General features: G+C 39.1%; 1 protein-coding gene across 1 annotated transcript in view; it reads right to left on the bottom strand.

Annotated features, from left to right (window-relative positions):
• Positions 1 to 21068, bottom strand: part of Cntnap2 (contactin associated protein 2) — a 1671549-nt gene that overhangs the window by 569567 nt on the left and 1080914 nt on the right. The window contains exon 13 of the mRNA XM_069996967.1: positions 6959 to 7159. Coding sequence (XP_069853068.1) covers positions 6959 to 7159 — 201 coding nt within the window. The remainder of the gene's footprint in view (positions 1 to 6958; positions 7160 to 21068) is intronic.

The following is a 21068-nucleotide window of genomic DNA, read 5'->3' as shown; positions in this document are numbered from 1 at the left end:
ACTGGGTTTCATGTCTGTACCACCATCTTGTCACGCAGTCATCAGATTCTGTCTTCACTTGGTAGACCAGGCAACCTCTGCCCTTCCTTGTTCTAGCAGGATCTTTAAGTAATCGATCAATCTCACATTAATAAGGCAAGCATGTACCCCTGGTGTTGTCATTTGTGTTGGTCTCAGTTCTGAGAATTGTCTTCAGAAAAGATAAAACAGAAAAGAAAGTATCGACACTTTGCTACCCATTTTATGTCTGAAAAGAAAGGGATAACCTATGTTACCTTTTCCAATTTCATCCATATGCAATTTTCATGTTCTAGCTGAAATACTTTGATACTAAAATCATGTAAGTCAAGTGCTCTACAAAAGAGAGGCAATTTTTTCTTTCTTTCTTTCACAGCAAATGTTTTTTTCAATATGGTTCCAAACAAACTGTTATCTATTTTTAGCATATATTTTATCTATTTTACAATATCTATTTTATTATATATTTTAGCATACTTGTCAGGGCCAAATGGAGAATATGGGAAGGCAAATAAGAGTTCAGACAGGACGTGTTGCAGTTATTATAAATGTCTCCTTTGTCTTTTATTTAACAAAATGGTGTAGCCAACATTTTAATATGATAAAGTACACATTAATATATTAGTGTGGAAGAAATTAAAAATTTCTCAATGATTCACCATATTTGATAACATCATTTCCTTCCTTCCTTCTTCCCTTCCTCCCTCCCTTCCTTTCTCCTTTCCTTTTCCATCCCTCCTTTTTTCTTTCCTTTTTCTCTCTTCCTTTTTAATTTTTTTTTTAGGTCCGGTCATGGGGCCTGAACTCTGGGCCTGGGCGCTGTCCCTCAGCTCTTCAGCTCAAGGCTAGCGCTCTACCACTTCAGCCACAGCGCCACTTCTAGCTTTTTTCTTTTGGCTTATGTGGTGCTGAGGAATCGAACCCAGGGCCTCAGGCTTGCAAGGCAAGCGCTCTACCACTGAGCCACCTTCCCAGCCCTTAATTTTTTTTTTTTTACAGGTGTGAACCACCAGTGCCTGGCTCATTTGGAGTTTTTGCTCAAAGTTTGGTGCATTACCACTTGAACAGCACTCCATTTCTGGTTTTGTGTTAGCTATTTGGAAAGAAGAGTCCTATGGACTTTTCTGCCCAGTCTGGCTTTGAATCATGATCCTCCAATCTCAGCCTCCTGAATAGCTAGGATAGGATTGCAGGATAGGATGAGCCACTGGTGGCTGAATCTTTCACTGGTAGAAAATATATAAGGGCAACAGGCACCTAGATTTTATTTGGGGTTTGGACTCTTAGCTGTTACGTTTTTCCTAAAGTGACCTAATGAACTCTTCTGAAGTTTTGTTTCTTCGGACATAAAATGGAAATACTGATATATGACTCATATTTTCAGAGTGCATCTTGAGATAAGCCAATTATCAGGTAAATAATAAATAATAATAACCATAAGTGATGATGTCTTTCATTCATATCAGAACTTAATTTGGTAATAACTATTATTAAGTGCTACTTTCCCAACTATATAGGCGACAATATATTTAACCTGAATTTTAGACCTAGTACCAGCAAAACAAACAACAGCAATAAAACAGAATAAGGAAGAACAAATAGCTTACACATTTCTTAAGAGAATCTCATACATGGGATGTCACAGAAACTGTGGCTTTCGTAGTCCCATGGGCCTGCCACTCATCCAGTCTTATGAACATCCCTGGAGGTTCTGTTGGATGTTCTCTTATATTCCCTCTGCCTTTCTCCACTCCATTCTCCATGCGACAGCCAGAATGTCCAACTTGGTCAGCCCTTCAGGCTAAATTCTCAACTTTGAAATCCACAGAAGGTCTAGATTGCTTTCCAGGCTCCTTTCCTACTCTTCTTCACCCTCGGGTTCTCTACCACAGTCATTCTGACATCTGCTCCCAAGTAAGCGCTCTGTCACTTGATCTCCATTGTCGAATCAGTGAACATGCTGATATTTCTAACCTAGATTCTTTCTTTCCACTGTTTTTTTGGGGAGGGAGGGGGTCCGGTTGTGGGGCCTGAACTCTGGGCCTGGGTGCTGTCCCTCAGCTTTTCAGCTCAAGGCTAGCACTCTACCATTTGAGCCACAGCGCCACTTCCGGCTTTTTTCTTTTTTGCTTATGTGGTGCTGAGGAATTGAACCCAGGGCCTCATGCATGCAAGGCAAGTGCTCTATCACTGAGCCACCTTCCCAGCTCTCTATTTGTATTCTTTAGTTATTCGTATTGGCCTTTTTTTGGTCTTGTTTACTTATATTATTTAATCTTAATATAACAACTGGACTCTAATTCATTAGATAGCTCATTAATATCTTGATTAATACACTGATTGGTCACAATAAATTTTATTTACTGAAAACAATTTTTAGTTGAGATCAAGTGACATTTTATCCATGTTTTCTCAAGAGTCAATTATCATGGGTGTTTGGAACACAAAACACAGACTTGGGAAAGTTGCTCCCTTGGTAAGTGCACCAAAATTTAGGAACTTTTACTTAAAGTAGGCTGTGAGTTGCCACACTAAATTCATGCGTTCTTCCCTTTCTGATGCCACTAAATCATAGTTTAGAATCCTCAAAGTATATTAAATTTTACACAGCTTACTTCACAGGCAAAAATTGTGAGCATAACTCTTTTTCAATAGATACAAAATCTAATAGTAAACTACCCAAAAGGATGGATAATTTATAGGGCTTCTTTCAACAAAAGAAAGCAACAAAAGTATGACTTATGAGAACTAGACTACATAGAGAAATTAAAAGAAATGAGACCCTGGGAGCCAACAAAACAGCACTAAATATCACCAGAAAGACATAACATAACAACTTGAAATCTCTGTGATTAAACATGCTTTTACAAATGTAGGGAATAAATACTTCAGCCAGAAATCCCTAATTGGAAAGCATATATGATTTGTAAAATTAATATATAAATAAAATAAATATCTCAAGATATTTGAACAAGAACTTTAAAAGTAGGTTAATATTTTTCTTTCCAAACAGGAGGGAAAATCATATCATCTAAAATATTTGGATTGTTGACAGAACTACTGAAGTAGGACGCATTGCAGCTTTCTCTCAGGATTTAATTTATCAAATTCAAGTTCTGTGAGGTACTTATTTCAAAAGCAGATTTTATTTTATTTTTATACTTTTGCCTTTCATAGTACAGGTTATATTACATTTGCAGTTCTGAGGATATCACTTTAAACATATTGACATGTCTTCACATACCACAAATGATTTTCTTTGAGTAGAACTAATCTGGTTATTCCTCTATTGGTATAGCTTCATTCCAAACAGCTGTGTTCATGTGGAACTAAACAACTTATTTCTGTATCTTTTATAAAGTCAATTAATAATAATTAATAGTTACACTGTGGGAATGGTAACTTTAAAGAATGTCAAAATCAATTTTAAAAATTTCAGTAACAATAGAGACATATTACAAGTCATATATTACTATCTTGGTAAAAGTTGCAGGAAACAATAATAAATTGTACATTTGCTAGATAATGATATGGTACAAACAAACATTTATCAAAATAAAAATATATCTGCTCCCACAGCATATCAATACTTTAGCATAAGTATCCAAGGAACTATAACGCCTTTGATAAATGATGAAGGGAAAGGCTCTTAAAATAAAGAATAACATTTTAAATGCATAGCTATTACAACCTCATTTGATATTCATTTCATCTCAGTGACAATCATGAATACACTTTGTATTCCAACAGATGTCACAAGTACTTCTACAGAAGTTCCAATATAATTCAGTCTTAGTTAAGAATGACTAAATGGATATTTAAAATCAAATGCTACCACGAAGGAGGAAAAATCCAATTACAGCCAACATTAGCTCCTTACAACAACAAATGTAGGGCTTTTATGAAATTGTCTTCTCTCTTATTTGGACTGGTACAGAATATAGTGATGAAGGAACTCGATGCCCATTCATTTCCCCTGTGTCAGTTCTTCTTCTGATCAGTGAGCCGCAAGACAGAAACTACTACTCTGAGGGGTGGGGGCTGAAATTCATTTTACAATATGTAGACAATGTTCTGTCAAGGGGATTAAGAATACTATCAAATCTACGTACTTTTGCAGAAGTGGGTAATTGCAATATCATTTTTATTTATTTTAGTCAGTCAGGCAAGCCTTAATACTTTTCCTAATCTTCTTCCATAAGATTCCAACAGAAGAGGTCCCCAGGATGTAAACAGTATTGATCCATTATGGCAAAATTCACCATGGATCATTACTGAAAACAACCATTTCTGGTCCTATGCATGTCCTATCCAAGCCTAGGAGTAGAAGACCATGGAATCAGAATTTCGACAAAGGAATCTGAAACCTGGGATGTTCCTGATTAAAAACAAATTGCCTGAGGTTGGAGGAGGTGATGTTTAAGGCTATTGATTACTCATTTCATTCAAATCCTAGTTAATAAGAACAGATGCTATAGGAGAGAAAGATTTGATCCATGAACGTTGTCCAAAAATGTAGGATAAACTTGCTTTCACAGAATAATAATTTAAGTACAATACTATTCAATAGGTGCCTGGAACTGTGCTCCGTGATTTTTTTAGAAACCCACAGAAAGTAATGTGTTTACTGTGAAGACTTAAAAAAATAAATGAAATCCTTTCAAGGGCAGTCTAGCAGTTCATGCCTGAAAAGGGTCCCTGGAGTTTGAGGAGGAGTATGCTGACCTATATAGAAAATGTAACTCACGCTCTCCTATAAGTTGTGAGTTAAAGCCTCAGATTTCCATAGTCGGGGGTTGAATCCTGTAGGTCTGGGAACAGGAACTGCTGAGGAAAATCTGTGAGGAGTGAGGCCAATAGAAACACCTGCTGGAGGGTGGGGACCTCGCGGGCTCTCCCATGACCTCAAAGAGCCGGATTCCAGTCCAACAAGACCATCACCCCTCGGAGATTCCTAGCGTTGATCCTCTCAGACTGGGAAACTGAGGTATAGGAATTTATTTCCCCACAGTCAGGGATCTCATTTCTGGGCAGGGTTCTCTTCCCGACTTGCAAGTGGACCCCTTTTGTTCTGTGTCTTTACAGGTCAGAGACAGAACTTTCATTGTATTCTTTTCAAGGCCACCAGTACGACTGGCTTGAGAGCCTTCCTGTTGTCACTTTACTCGTGACTTCTTAAAAACCCTATCCCCAAACAAAGTCACTTTTAGGATTTTGGGTTTCAGCACAGGAATTTGGGGAGACACAATTCAGGACCCTCCTCAGACTGATGGAGTCAAAATCCCAGGGAATGGGGCCCAGCCATCTATGTCTTCTTTCTTAATCCTTAGAGACTAGAGACCGGAATATGCCGGCCTGAGAAGCTCTGGCCACAGGAGGAGGGGGCTCCCAGCAGAGTGCAGCCTCGCTTCCTACCCAACCTGTGCAGTTGCCCACTCCAACCTGGGGCTCTTACCAAGACCTCAAGGGTCATTTCTATGATCAATCCTGCCTTCCACATCATTTCTCATTATTGGACAGCAGCCTGGAATTGCGTTGCTGCTTCTTCAATGACACATTACCTCCAGCTCCTAACCACAGTCATTTCTTTCTCCAAATAAGACAACCCCTAATTTTCTCAACCAACACTTTTCATGTTTTACAAGCTTTACTTTCTTAGAGTTCGCAGGACTCCTTGTAAACAGAACTCAGGACTTTGCCGGTGAGAAACACTCCCTACTTACACCATATTGTATACTATTTTGCTTCTCATTTTCCACAACAAGCCACTCCCAACAACTGATTTGGACATTACAAAGCCTGGGGACCAAGCATGGCACAAGGCCCCTTTCAACATGGCTTATTTAAAAAAAAATCAATATCTCATTTACTACTTGTGTCCTTAAATGTATCAAGCTCTATAAGTGCATAATATATTACCCTATTAAATTCTCACAGTCTCCTGAAGTAGGCATTAGGATCTCAGACACAAGAAACCGAGACTTTAAGTGTTCCCCTCACAAAAAGATAAGCAATGCTTCTGCTAATTAGCTTATTTATCCATCTCGTGAAGTCTACATGTTCCAAAACAAGTGACACATAAACATATGCATTTTTATTTATCAGTTCAGATAAATTAAGAGTTAAATTAACTCCCTCTCCCAAGCCACATATCTAAAAATGTCCAGAGTGTAAATCACTGTCATATGTCCTTGAGTCATAACTTATGATTCTTTATCCTATGTTGTGCTATAGACCAAGGGACATAGTTTTCTGACCATATATTGGGTTTAATGCCAAGACTTTCAAAACACATGGAACTTTCTTTCAGTTAAGTTACCTCTATCATTTTCTATGCTCTATGCCCCAAGAGAGTCTTGTGCATGCACACATATATATGTGCACACACACACACACACACACACACACACACACACACACACATACACACATTGCTAAAAGTAGGATCTCATGAAAAACATTCAGGCTGGGCTTCTTGAGTAAAACAGATACTGTTCAATGACTTTAGACAACAAAGGCCTCTAAACTCCGTCAGTGTTCTGTAGGCTGTTTACTGGCAGAAGCCTTCAGAACTCTTGCATTGTCACATTAAAGGTACCTCTCTGTGGAACTCAAAGGGACTGACTCCCAAGGTCTCCAGAAGCTCTGACAAACTACCGATCATAAAGGATGAGACACATTCAGGCATACATACAGGCACAGGAACTTGAAAATCCTAGGAAATTAAAATAGTGGACTTGCTTTTTTTTCCCTAAATCACCTATTCTTTATACTTTGTTTTCCAGAACACTAGCCAAGTGATTATATCTTACTTATTTACAGCTGTCTGCACATTAAAGCCTCGACTCCAAGATAATAAACTCCACCTGTTGGATTGTTTAGGCAATTCCAAACACCAGCTGCGATCGTAATTAAAAGTAACAGTGCATGCTCAGCCTACCTGGGGTGTTCAACAGCCTGGACATCTTGCAGAAGTAGGAGACGTACTGTTCGCAGTACTCTGCGCTGCTGGTGATGGCGCCAATCTGGTCCATGGAGGCGCTGTAGAGGAGCTGGGTCACCGAGTACTTTTCTGGGTTGTATCCCACCACTGTCGTCTGCATCTGCAAGTCATGAGACACGATGGTCCACACTTTGTCCTCTGTGGGCAGAAGAAAACGAGCAGGACATTAGTATGCAAAGACTTCTTTAGATGCTCTATGTTCTCACCTGCTAGTCTCACAGCACTGACACAGAAGAGTTCAGGATAGCGAGCTTCACAGGATGACTCTTTTCTCAGGCCCATGTTTTGCTTATTAGAACAAAGCGGAGAAACAGTGTTTGGTGAAAAATAAATGAAAGATACCTCTTGAAATAACAAAAAAAGAGCTTGTGTATCTGGTTAGTGTCTTGGTATTAACGGTGAAGCACACAGTGCTCTGACTTCCTCCAGACTTCGCAAGCCATCAATCATCTTCTGGTCAGATAGTGGTTGCTCCTTCCTAAGTGAACTGTGGCTCCTGCAGGCCACGGAGAGCTTCCTACCTGCTGTGTGCTCTAGCCGGAACGTGAAACTTCATCTCATCAACACATATTGCTTTCACCCTAACCTTTCAGGCACAATTAGATGCTACACCATCTGATATTGAAAGGCTCTATAACTGTGGAATGCTTCAGGAGCATTATCATCTTAGTGTGAGAAATGTAGAAGAAGTTATAAGATAAAATTAAGATTCAACAGGTTTACTGCCAAACACTAAATTTTCTATAAAGAGAAAACTGGAAGCACTAAAGAAATGATTGACTGCAGGCCTAGAAAAGAACGTGACTTAGGAGAAGCCAGGGACATGCATGCTATTGATGATAGACAGTTCCAAAAACCTCATAAAAGGAAGGGACCGTGGTGGACACCAATAAGCATTTCCAACAATGGCTGAAAACACATTACATAGGTCTAAGGCCACAAATTTGTGGAACTTTTATCCTTTTTTGTAAAGGGGGGAAAAATCTGAAGTTTACTTCTATTTCCAACACGGAGAAAAGAAAATTTATAGCCTTTTTCTTCCATCTCCCCCATTTCTACCTTAACCTGTTCTACTACAATAAATCATTTCTTTCAAAAGGAAAAGAAAATAAACATTGTACACACTGAATTTCAGAAGATACTTGGTGACACATTCATTTTTAATAGTAGTAAATACGAGGAATCACACATTTAGCATAGCTTTTCCTACAGTGTAGCTAAGTATTCTCCTTTTAGAAATACTTTAGCTAATAGAAGACTAAATAGTAGATTCTCATCATTTCATAACTTCTAAGTTAGCAGGGGGGTCTTAGCAATGCTGAACACCTTCCACTACCACTAAGCAGGAAGTAGAGACCAAGGGCCTCTGGTGAGACACCGCAGCTGATGTTCCCTGCAAAGCAGTGCTAACAAAAATCAAGCCTGGCCTTGGCCATTCTTAGGGAGCTAACTGCTGACTGCCAGGAAATACAGGGTGTGTGTGTGGGGGGGGCATGGACATGATACCCAGAGGAGACAGCTTATGAGATGAGTGCTGGGCACAACTCTGTAGATCAATGTAGTTTCCAACTGGTAAGTTGTCAAAGAGGAGAGTGTAGGAGGAAGTGAACTTGTGTGTGTGTGTGTGTGTGTGTGTGAGAGAGAGAGAGAGAGAGAGAGGAGGGAAGGGGAGGGAGGGAAAAAAGGAGGGAAGAGAGAAGCTTAATTTTAGAGATTTTCAGAATACACTCTCCTCCATTTCATTAAAGGAGCTTCCCTGCCCAAGCTGCCAAGAATCTTCTCTGTTCTAGTTTCCATGGGTTCAACGTTCTCCTTATCCACAGGTTCTAAAAACCCCCGGATGTCTTAAGCTACTGGCAATGTACAACACATTTGATGCCTGCTGTATTGTAACTTATTCCTGCATAGTTTTGAGGAAGCCCATCTAGAAATGAGGCCAAGAGGCTAGCAATGACAATAATTGAACAGAACAAGAGTTCTCAGTAAACCTGTTCAGAATAACCATTCTTATGCTTGGGGTCAACTCCTTACAAAAGAGGAGTTTCTTGAGCACAAGCACTCCAACACTATGGTGGCCAGGAAGCAACCGGTGTGCAGGTAACACATAGCGCATGGGTGTCCTGGATACAGGGGTTCTTCCCACCGTAGAAGGATGGAAAAGCGGGACACTCGATTTCATCATTCTACTCAGAACAGCACATGATTGAAAAACGTAGGAATTGTTTCTTTGCAGAATTTTCCATTCTGCATGTTTGGATCTCAGGTTGTCTGTGGATAACTGAAGCTATCGAAAGCTAAACTGCCAAAAAGGGAGGACTACTGTTCTCAGAAATTGAGCACTGATTCCCTCAACCCCACGATCACCACTCTGCTCAAAGCTGCCATTGGCTCTGGCTGCATGGCCACTGTGACTCTCACCTGTCTGCTGCCCCTTCACCTTCAGCCCTACACAGAATGCAGGCCGGCAGGCGGGCAGCAGCTAATATGAACGAGGGGGAAAGGGCAGAGCGAGCCACAGAGAGAGAGTGACATCTCCATGTCAAGACTTCCACCCACAGGTGACCTGGGCCCTGTTGATTGGACTTAGGAGCAGAACTGCTCCTAGACAATTCCACTAAATACTCAAATATCAAAAGTCATGCTGTTATTCTCACCACTTTTCCTCTCTTGAAAGTGTATTTGTCAGGGCTGGGAAGGTGGCTCAGTGGTAGAGTGCTTGCCCTGCATGCATGAGGCCCTGGGTTCAATTCCTCAGCACCACATAAATAGAAAAAAAGCTGGAAGTGGTGCAGTGGCTCAAGTGGTAGAGTGCTAGCCTTGAGCTGAAGAGCTGAGAGACAGCGTCCAGGCCCAGAGTTCAGGCCCCAATGACCGACAAAAAAAAAAAGTGTATTTGTCACAGGCATTTAAACTTTTTGCCTGACATCTCTGCTTCCATTTTGTGTTTGCCACTTTGGGTTCTCAGGAGGACAAGACTGATCAAGAACATCCTTATCACAGAGGAAACACACAGCCTTGCAGGACAGATCACCCTCTCAGGAGGAGAACTAGCCTAGAGCCAAAGAACGCATCTCGTGGGAGCCAAAGTGCTCCCCTCCAGTAATGACGTTGTAACTTTGCCAGAATCTGGGAGAACCCGGCTGAGCTAATGACCAAACAGGCCTCACCTGTCACCAGGACTCTGAAACACGACCCATACCTTTATCTCCTGCCCACAAGCGTTAAACTGAACACTCATATTGATATTCAGAAGATGGCTGAGGAGGACTTGACAGGCTAACTCCCCATGGCATTCTACTACCGTGCAATCTGCTTCCTCAGCCATGTTCCTTTCCTGATAAACTCCCCCTCCTTTCTGACTATGTTCAAGTCTTGACTGAACCCTTCTCATGCTGGACGTGAAGTCCTGACTTTTCCCCACCAGGGTGAAGAGTTTCAGATGACATCATTCAAAAACCTCCAGTGGTCACAAGGCTGGTCCAGGCCACGTCCTCTCCTCTGAAGAGCTCACAGCCCTGCACCACCAGGCGCTGCCTTACCTCTGTCTCAGACTCTTCCTTCTGGCCTCAGAACTCAGCTGGCTGCAATTCCACTCCACTCATGTCTCAGGGGTATCAGGAGTTCCCTCCTTGCAGCCTTCCCACTGGTGTTTCCTCTCTAGAACCTTCTTTTCTCGGATACCACACAGCCCACTGAAACTTCCCTGTGCCTTTGTTTCACGTCCAATGATCCGGCTTTCCCCGCTCCCTCCCTGCCTCAGCTGCTTTCCATCACCTTGCCTGGCTTTATTCTCCTCCTTAGCATTCTCCCCACCTGATGTGCCCACGTGGAAATCCACTCATGCTCCTCTCCACCTAGCAGGAGAAAAGGCCGGACCGACACCCTAGTGACTAACAAAGAGCAGGCCTCCCCAAATATTAGCTGAAGACAAGAGTGTGTTACCAAAGAACAAGGAGAATGGAAATGGTTGATGGAGCAACCGTTTGATGAAATGTTAACTCCAGTTCTGGCAATGCCATGACTGTCCTGAGACTGACATCCCTACATGCTGAATTTCCTTGGAACCCCCCCCCCCCCACGTTTGCTTTTCTGAAGTCAGATCCTGTTGAGCTGATTGGTTATGGTGCCCCCTATGGGGCGGCGTTCTTCACAGGATAAGTATGAGCTTTCCTTTATTTAGCTCCTTCCATAGCACAAAGGAGCTATTTTAGCAATTCTGTCACTTTCTGAGGGGACTCCAGTAAGTCACTGATTGCCGTTTATATGCCAGACTTTGGATTTACTTTCACGTAATTAAAGATCTATTCATTAAATGATGCCTTAGGCATAGAACTCTCGGGTGTCTGACACTGCTTCCCAGGTTTTTTGTTTGTTTGTTAGTTTTTGTTTTTTTATTCCACAAGTTACTACCTACAGCCATGTTTTCTAGCAGCACCCAGACCCTTCTTCTCGATACTTCCTCTAGGTCAGCCTTTTAACTTAATTATTACTTTACTAGATCATTTTTCCAAGATGCTCAGAATACTACATTACAAGTGTGTCTGTCAGCTTTCTGTGACTGTAGCAAATAGTTGAGACCTTCAGTTCATGCAAGGACAATGTTTATTGTGGCTGGCAGCTTGGAGCTCTCAGGCAATGATCAATTAGTCCCATTGCTTTGGACCTAGAGGAGGATAAGGAAACAAAGCCACTCACTTCAAGACCATAACAAGAAAGGGGGACTGGTGTCTCACAGGCTCCTTCCAAAGATCTCCCCATCCCCTGCAGCCTGCTCTCCTTCCACGAGGCCCCACGTCCAAGCATCTCCACTGTCGTCCACTCGTGTCTGGACATAGGGCCTAAAAGTGGCCTCTGTATTATACAATGTTAATAACTTTAAAACCACATAGCCATTTGTTAGGGTTGATGAGTTTCTACCAGTTTGATTTGAGTGATTTCTGTCTTAGTGAATCCTTTCCACATTGGAGGACCCTAAATCCTTATTCCACTCTTCCCACATCTCAGGAACACGCCCCAATGTATACCTCTTTTGCACTGTTTTGTTACATTGAAGAGACATCTGCTCAGCACTACTGAGTAGCTGCTGTAGAACAGGTAGAGAGCTGGGAGTAGATGGTAGAAAAGGATTATATATACATTTTGAGAGCTTACATTCTGGAATTCAAGTGATAAAAAGAATATAGTTAAAAAGTAACTATACACATAAGTGTATGTATGGGTATATGTGCATATATAGCTAATTAGTTAGCCAGCTAGCAATTGATAGTGGCAAGGAGAAAAAATAAATCAAGGAACAGAAGATTGTATGTATAAAGATTACCTTTTTAAGACATCAGAAACCTTAGGAGACTTTACCTGGAAGGTGACATTTGCATAAGTAAAATAAATAAAAGGACATGTGAATATCTGGGAAGATCATTCTAGAAAGAAATTGCAAATGCAAATGTTTTAATTTTGGAACATTCCTATTTCTGACATGATTCAGATATAACAAAGAAGCAAGCAAGAAAGAAAGGGAAAAAGAGAGGAATGAAGGACAGCAGTAAAAAGATGTGAGTGGGGTGTGTGTGGGGGTCTTAGAAGTCACTAGAAGGGGGTGTGTCTTAAGCTGAAAGACTGAAGGGAAGCTCTGGGCATTGGAAGAGTTAGAACAGAAAAGAAGTTTGTTTTAATTTACTTATCAGGTTGCTTGCTTTCTTCAATAAAGTTGTACTTCAGAAAGGTTTGAAAAAGGAATATTATATATATATATAAAATAGATACATATATGTATATATACATATGTATAAATATATGTAGATATTTATTTTTATGTAGATATTAGGAGATTTATCTTTTTAGACATTTCATGTTTTGACAATTTCTATGGTAACTATAAGCATGTGTAAAGATAATTTATAAACCTTAATTGGATGGCATAAGACAATTACTGTGGATGCATTTTTGCAAATTATTTTCTAATGTTAATATATTGCATATTGCGGTGGCTCCATTTGGATCCATTAAATTTTGAGAGAAGTAGGTGGTAATGACTTTCCAGGTATCCAGCATCTCAAAGAGACAAGATGGTGACACCAACCAGATTTTTCTTTTTTTAGTTAGCATCCTAAGTGGAAAAATTAAGAATCATTTTCCTACAGTGATTGTGTGTTCATAAAGTGAATATGTTTAGATATGTGTGCAAAGAAAGAGAAAAAAATATTGTGTGTGGCCAATCCTAAATTTCTGAATTCCATTTTCATCAGTGGGTGCTTTTCAAATGCTGAGTTTAGATTTCTGTGTTAGAAAAATGGCTGAGAACCGATCTTTCCATTTCATCCATAATCACACAGGTAAAAATTGTTACCATTGTATATTGCCAGAAATACCTTGTAAATTGTGGGAAATACAGCTAGTGCAACAATGTGTTTCTAGCACTAGGGCATATACAAGCACCCCGAGGAGACCTCTCCCTGTCCCTCAAGACTTAATATTGCTATGGATAAGGGAAAATAAGACAGGGATTATTTTGAAGATTTTAGAGAAAAAGAAGTTGAGGGATTCATTTACTAACACAAGGAAAATTATGATAGAACAGAAAGAACTAATAAGGGGGCTGGGAAGCCAAGAAACTGAGAAAATCAGAGAAAGCCATGTGATAAGCTCGTTTCAAGAGACTAGAAGCAGGGGTAGATTCCAGTTGGGTTTTTAATTTTTAATTTAAAAATGACAACCCGTAAGAGCTCATCTGTGCTGATAATCTGGTAAAGATGGATGTATACACATCTGTACTTTATCTGCATGTGTATATATAAACACAGACATATACATATATGTGTATATATATATATATTTTTTAATAGGCCATGTTGAAAGGGAAGTTGTGCAGCTTGGTCCCTGGGCTTTCTTTCTTTCTTTTTTTTTTTGTCGGTTGTGGGGCTTGAACTCTGGGCCTGGGCACTGTCCCTCAGCTCTTTAGCTCAAGGCGAGCACTCTACCACTTGAGCTACAGCGCCACTTCCGGTTTTCTGGTGGTTTATTGGAGATAGGAGTCTCACGGTCTCTCCTGCCCGGGCTGGCTTTGAACCGCAATCCTCAGATCTCAGCCTCCTGAGTAGCTAGGATTACAGGCATGAGCCACCAGCGCCCGGCAGTCCCTGGGCTTTCTAATACCCAAATCAGTTGTTGGGAGTGGCTTGCTGTGGAAAGTGAGAAGCAAAGCAGTATACAACATGGTGAAGTGGGGAGTGATTCTCGCCTGCAAAGTCCTGTGCTCTGTTTACAAAGGAGTCCTACGAACTCTAAGAAAGTAAAGCTTATAAAACATGAAAAGTGTTGGTTGAGAAAGTTAGGGGTTGTCTTCTTCGGAGGAAGAAATGACTGTGGTTAGGAGCTGGAGGTAATGTGTCATTGAAGAAGCAGAAAGGCAATTCCAGCCTTCTCTCATATATGTACATGTATACATACGTATATGTATATATGTAGTAAATATATTCAACTATACTGTCAATGATAGTTTTACAAGGCAATTGGATCTATGCTTTATAGAACATAAATTTAATTTAACCACTGAAATAGGATGTGTTATAATTATCATGGAATAGAAAAACATTGCATCCTATTTTACTCCTTTAATTATTTGTTATTCTTGGATGCTTGTGCTGGGATTTGAACTCAGGGCCTCATGCTCTTGGCTTAGCTTTATCACTCAAGACTGCCACTCTACCAGTGCCACACCCTCTGGCTTTGAACCACAATCCTTCTATCTCAGCCTCCTTACTAGCTGGGATCACAAGCATGAGCCGCCAGGATCTGGCATTATCTCAATTTTAGAAACTTGAGCTACACAGATTTAGGTTGTATTGACACGGCAAGAATTGTTTAATGTGAAAAACTAATTCAATTTATTCTCTAAGGTTACATTAAGAAAATGCATTAGAGAAAAAGAAAAATTCAATAGAATCCACTATGTAGAAATAATTTGCAACTGCTCAACACATGAACTATATTAAAAAACCCTCAACAAACCGAATAAAAGTTTTGAATAAAAAACAAACTCAGCAATTGAGACTGAAATCGTTTTCAGTAATAAATACATTAAGTGCATTTAATAACAAGTGTATTAAGCAAGGATATATAATTAGTCATGAAAAAAAGAATTATTTTCTTTCATCCGAAAATAATTTTAGTCAACAATATTCTGGGGCTCCAGCATGAAAATGATCAGTCTTAAAATTGGATATGGGAAAGACAACGAATGAGCTGTCAAAGCCATTTAGAAAAGAAATCTTTAACTTGATAAAGATTGTCCAATATAAGAAAAAATATATAAAACTCGATTATATTTCCAATAGCAATGATGAAACTGTTATAACTTATAATTCATGATATAATACATTACAGCTTCACAAAAGACATAAACCATCTTCACAGGGGGAATATTTAACATGTTATTGTGCAATGTTAAGGATGAAATGCACACATGAAAATACATAATCTATTTGCGGATTGGAAGAATCACTATCATAATGGCATTTTCAACCCAAATCACAAAGTTAATGTATTCAAGTTAGTGAATTCAAGTGAATTTTAGCAAGTGATTAGAAACATTCATGAAGAGACAAGAATAACCAAGCTGTCCTTGAACCCAGGATCTTGCACATGCTAGACCAGGGCTCTATGACTGACATGCATTCCAGATCTCCAGTGCAATCTTAAGAAGAACAACACAGAATTTCCCTACCACAAGTCATGACCAAGTTGGACTAGTACAGGCAGATATAATTAAAATAATGAATTTTTAAACTTTGGGGAAAATCTGTACATAAAGAGAAACTTTCTAAAATTAGTTGTCATTATATATCTATGAGAAATTGTTTATACACATTGAAAGAAATGAAATTTAATCCTTGTCTTTGGCCCTGCACAAAAGTCTATTCCAAATGGATTAAAGGCCTAAGGGAAAAGCAGAGCTTTCTATATAGAAAGAAGCCTAACATTTCTATTATTATTAACAAGGCATAAAATGAGCATATTTTAATGGAAAAATGTGTCTATGAATTTGTTAAAAATTAATCCTTTTTTATCAAGATATTGTAAGCCATGTGACAGTTAAGCCATAGAGTAGAGGGATATCTTTAAGATAGATATCTAGGACTAGCATCCAGCTATGTAAGGTCTTTTGCAAAGAACAGAAAAGGAAAATGATTCAGAAATGATAGTCAAGGAATACACATGAACTAGCAGTTTATGTAACAAACACTGTGGCCAGAGAAATACAAATGAAAACTGTAATAAAATTTTATTTCATATTTTTTGTATTGGCAAATGAAAATCTCATCAATAACCAGAATACTTGAGAATGCAAACAGATGGTTCACGCCATGATTCTGGAAACTACTTTGAAAAATAAATTGGCAATAATTAATCATTTGAAGGTAAGAATTTCCTAGACTAACAATTATTTGTAATTATATATCCTAGAGAAACCCTTAAGTTAATGTATCAACTGATATATGGTAGATTCAAGGGAGCACTCAAATAGTGTAATTCCTTAGGAAAAAAAGTCAAAATTCAACAAAATAAACACCAGGAAGCAGACAGATACTTGAAAGGGGTGAGATGGGGCTGAGGGGAAAGGAGTAAATGAATGAGAAGAGGGGGAGAATTCAGTCAAGAACTCAATGCGTATCCTACAAAATTACGAAGAGTAAGAGTAAGAGGAGAGATGGGTGAGAATGTTGAAAGGGGTGACATTGGTGAAGGTGCATTGTACTCATAAACCACTTTGTTACGCGCCAACTCCTTTGTACACCTAAAGAGAATAAAAATAAAAAGAAATTACAATGATTGCTATGGTAGGTAAAAACAACAGAAAAGATCACCCAAGTGAGTGGAGAATAAAATGAATGGTGGTCATACTGCTGAATATTATAAAGTAGTTGAAGAATTAATCCATAGAATTTTTTTAAATTTTTATTTTATTGTAAAGATGCTGTACAGAGGGAAGAAATATTTTTATCAATACCTGTTAACTCCAAAATCAAGAGATTGAGTCGTAAATGCCAGTAAGACAGTCACTTACAGTAGTATGACACCATTGTTGAAAAGCTTAAGAACATAAAATGTCAATGAGATATCTTCAGAGTGGAGAAATGAGAATGGGAGAAGGAATGGGATTTAATTTTATACTTGCTGGGATATTTCTTAAATTATTTCTTAAACTTGGGTGCTTTACACAAACCAGAACTATTTCATATTAAGGAAAACGAGATGTATCTCATTTCAGATAAAGTTTACATCAACATACAATTTCCCAAAAGTCATTAGCAAATAGCTGTCATTTGACAGGACCTATGCTGTGAAATCTTAACTGAATAATTTATCAGAAAAAATTTCTTCCTGATCTCTTCTAGTTACTTAAAGAATTAGTTTCTACTGAACTGTTTATAAGACATACGGGTAGAAAGGCTCCGGATAATATTCGATTATAACTCAGGTGTTTAGTTATTTGTAACAAGATTCACTTGAAAGCTTCCATGTGTCTCTCAGACAGGAAATTCCATCTTAAAATAAATGTATAGATTTATTATTATTTTTAGTGAGTTTTCCTAATAATTGTGATCCTGCCAAAATGATTGAAACTACCAGAAATTGGCGATCATGGTTTTATTTATTTTTGCTCCTAGAGAGGCAACAGTGGGTTTGGACTCTAATACTCTGTAACCCAAGGCATTGGATGACCAGCTAGGCATTGCCAGGGGGCCATAGCGGCTTTAATCCCATGTGGAGAGATTATGGGCTGGAGAGCAGATGGGACTTGGCAGGAAGTATTGATGGAATTAGCTCCAAGTGCAGATGAGGTTGCACAGTAGGGCACAAACACTGTTGTCAAGTTTGTTTTTGTTTTTTTAAGCTCCCAGTTTCAGCTGAAAGATGGATGACCACACAAGTGCAGTGGATAGGCGGAAACAGGCAGATTCTTCTCATGCACCTGAAGAACAATTTGGAGTTTATCTGTATCTTTTATTTTTCTAGGATGAGATTAGATATTTTCTAGAGAGGAAAATGAAAGGATGTGTGTTCATAGTTGTAAAGGGCTTTGTTCCATTGCAGCGGTGTTAAAATTCATCTACAAAGCAGCTAAAGTGAGTGACTGCATTTATCTCAAGACTTAGACAAGCCAATCTTCTGTTCCCTGTTTCAAGATGTGCTTTGGGTTTATTTGATTTTTTAAAAAAGAGTTGATCCATGTGATCACAACGGACTTTCTGTCCTGTGGAAGAAAGGGTGTTACTCTGGTTTTTGTTGTTTATAATAGTAATTAGATTCAGATTCCAACGCAAAATTGGAGACTGTAAATATGTCATCTGGGCTGGGTGGCTCACATGGGTCATCCAAGCTACTCAGGAGCCTGAGATCTGAGGATCAACGTTGGAAGCCAGCCAGGCAGGAAAGTCTATAAGAAGTTGCAAGTGGAGCTGTGGTTCAAAATGTAGAGTGCCAGCCTTGAGTGAAAAAGCTAAGAGACAGTGCCCAGGCCCTGAGTGCAAACCCCAGGATCAATCCCAAAAAAGGAAAAAGAAATGTCATCTTGGATCCATGATTGATTACCCCAATCCTGTTATTAAAAAAAATATATATATATCAATCAAAAAGAAATTACATATGCTTGGCTAAATAAAAATGAACAACACTCAAATGTCAACACCAGACTGAGTCCTAGCTGTGCACGGAAAACGCTGGGTATTTGTAGTCAGCGCCTCTTCTGGACAGGCCACTACCTCTTCCTGGAAGGCCCTGAGGCCTCTCTTGACTCTGTCCTGTCCTGACTTAGGACATGTTTGCATTGAGGTCCCCACCATCCGCCTGAACTACTGAAACCTGTGACCCACCCTGCCCCTTGCCTTCTTTATTTCCCTTTTAAAACTCGCCCACCTCACTCATGATGTAAAGTATCTAATCACTTTCTAATGTAGTGTATCAGTGCTCTTTTAGGGTGCTTATCATCTGGCTTCTGCCAAAATTCTGGAGTCAACTTTTCTTGCTTTTTAAAAACTTTTTGTAGGCTGAGTTTCCTGATGAATATCCCATACCTAGAATAGTTCCTATTAGTCTGAAGAGCTCAGTGAATGTTGTGGTACGAATATAAATGAGAGGGATGAAAAGGCTGATATTGATCGACATGCACTGCACTCACAAACTGACATGTTGAATTCAAAAGCCCTACACAATTACTTACAAATAATACAAAAATAATATAACTAACTCATTTATCTCATTTCCAACAACAAACTTCCCCCTCTATCATCAATGATACGTATGAAATACTCAGGTAAAAAGCAGTTCATAGAGTAATAGTTTCCCATCAGAAAGCTCTAAAATATTTTTTAAAACCCACTAAACAATGGAAATGGCTTTATAGGTAAGATGATGACAATGCTTCTATATTGGTAATAACTCGATAACAATTGGAAGTATTTGGAGTTACTTCAAGTATTTGAGGTGACAGAATCCTAAAGGATATGGTAGTGGACTTACAATGTTTACAAGATATTCAACTTGTGAGGAATTCTGAAAGAACAGCATAAAAACATGTCTGAGGCATTGTATCTCTTCAAGACTTTACCATTATCTTTCTGGGTTGAGCCATGAGGTGATGATTATCCTGTTGTCAAGGTAGGACTCCCCAATACCAGGAGCGGGCCCCAGGTACACGAGATTTCATTTCCTGAAAAGCCCTGCTTTATTCCAAATGCTGTTGGTACATGGAGACCATTAATGTATATTCTATGCTGTCTATGAGCTCATAAGAAATAATTACAGAGTGAGCTAAGAAAGTAAATATTCATTTGTCACGTAACTTCCAGAATAATTCAAGAACTAGGATTTAGCATACAAATCAGAAAGACATATATAACTCATACCAAATCCTTTAATATATGTAAAACTTAAGATTTTTCTAGTACTTTAGTTTTATGTATTCATTTATTTAGTTAGTTATATTTATGTCTATCCTGGGACTTGAACTTAGGGCCTGGGCACTGTCCCTAAGCTTTTTTGCTCAAGGCTAGCCACAGCTCTACTTCCAGCTTCTTGGTGGTTCACTGGAGATAAGACACTTTCCTGCTTGAGCTGGCTTTAAACCCTGATACTCAGATCTCCAGCCTTCAAAATAGCTAGGATTGTAGTCGTGATCCATAGGCACTCAGCTCAAATATTGTAGTTTATACATCTTTAATTGATGGTGAGAAAGAATTTTATTTTCAGTTAATAGTTAACTAACCAAGGGTATTATGTTTTCCTGTTTGTATCTGAAAAGCTTTACTGTAGCAAGAAAAAATAATCACAATTGAAAACAACAGCTAGATTTGCTGTAAGGACAGAATCTCTTAAGATGGACTTTCCTGTTATGTTGGTGCTGGTTCCCCATCATCCCTTCTTGCCAACTTGGGACGTTGAAGCATATGAAATCTTGAATCAGGACCTCATAATTGCTTGGCTGATGCTCTTCCACTTGAGCCATGCCTTTAGATCTATGTCCTTCTGGTTATTTTTTAGATGGAGTCTAGTGAACTGTTCTAGAGTCTAGTCAACTGTTCTACCTTGGCTGGCCTCAAATTTTGATCCTTTAGATCACAGCCTTCTGAGCAGTTAGGAGGCATGAGCAACTGGCATTTGGCTCAATTAAAGATTTCTTGATGACTCAGTTGACATTTTTCACATTGGGGAACAAAATTCCCAAATAATCAACTCCTCTAAGTATCTAATTTTGTCCATTAACTCAATTTCTATTCATCAGTGCAACCCCTATGGTGAGTGACATTAGAAAGAAAGCCAGACAGATTGTGTTCCTTCGTGAGGATAATTTAAGATAACAGACTAAACATAGTCAGAGGACCAACAGGTGTTGCAGTTTAATCATAACGCTAATATATTAATTCTCTCTCTGACTTACAAAATATTAAGGTACCTCTAAACTCAACAAATCCTGACTGTGCCCAGAAACATTTCCAACTCTCCTAGCATTTTTCTTAGCCCCCTAGGACTCAGCTTCTAAGCACTTTGT

The sequence above is a fragment of the Dipodomys merriami genome, unplaced genomic scaffold (assembly GCF_024711535.1).
Source record: "Dipodomys merriami isolate MVZ:Mamm:240054 unplaced genomic scaffold, mDipMer1.0.p SCAF_5, whole genome shotgun sequence".
Classification (NCBI taxonomy): Eukaryota; Metazoa; Chordata; class Mammalia; order Rodentia; family Heteromyidae; genus Dipodomys; species Dipodomys merriami.
Note: the sequence above shows the minus strand (reverse complement) of the source record. Positions and strands in the feature narration are given on the sequence as shown.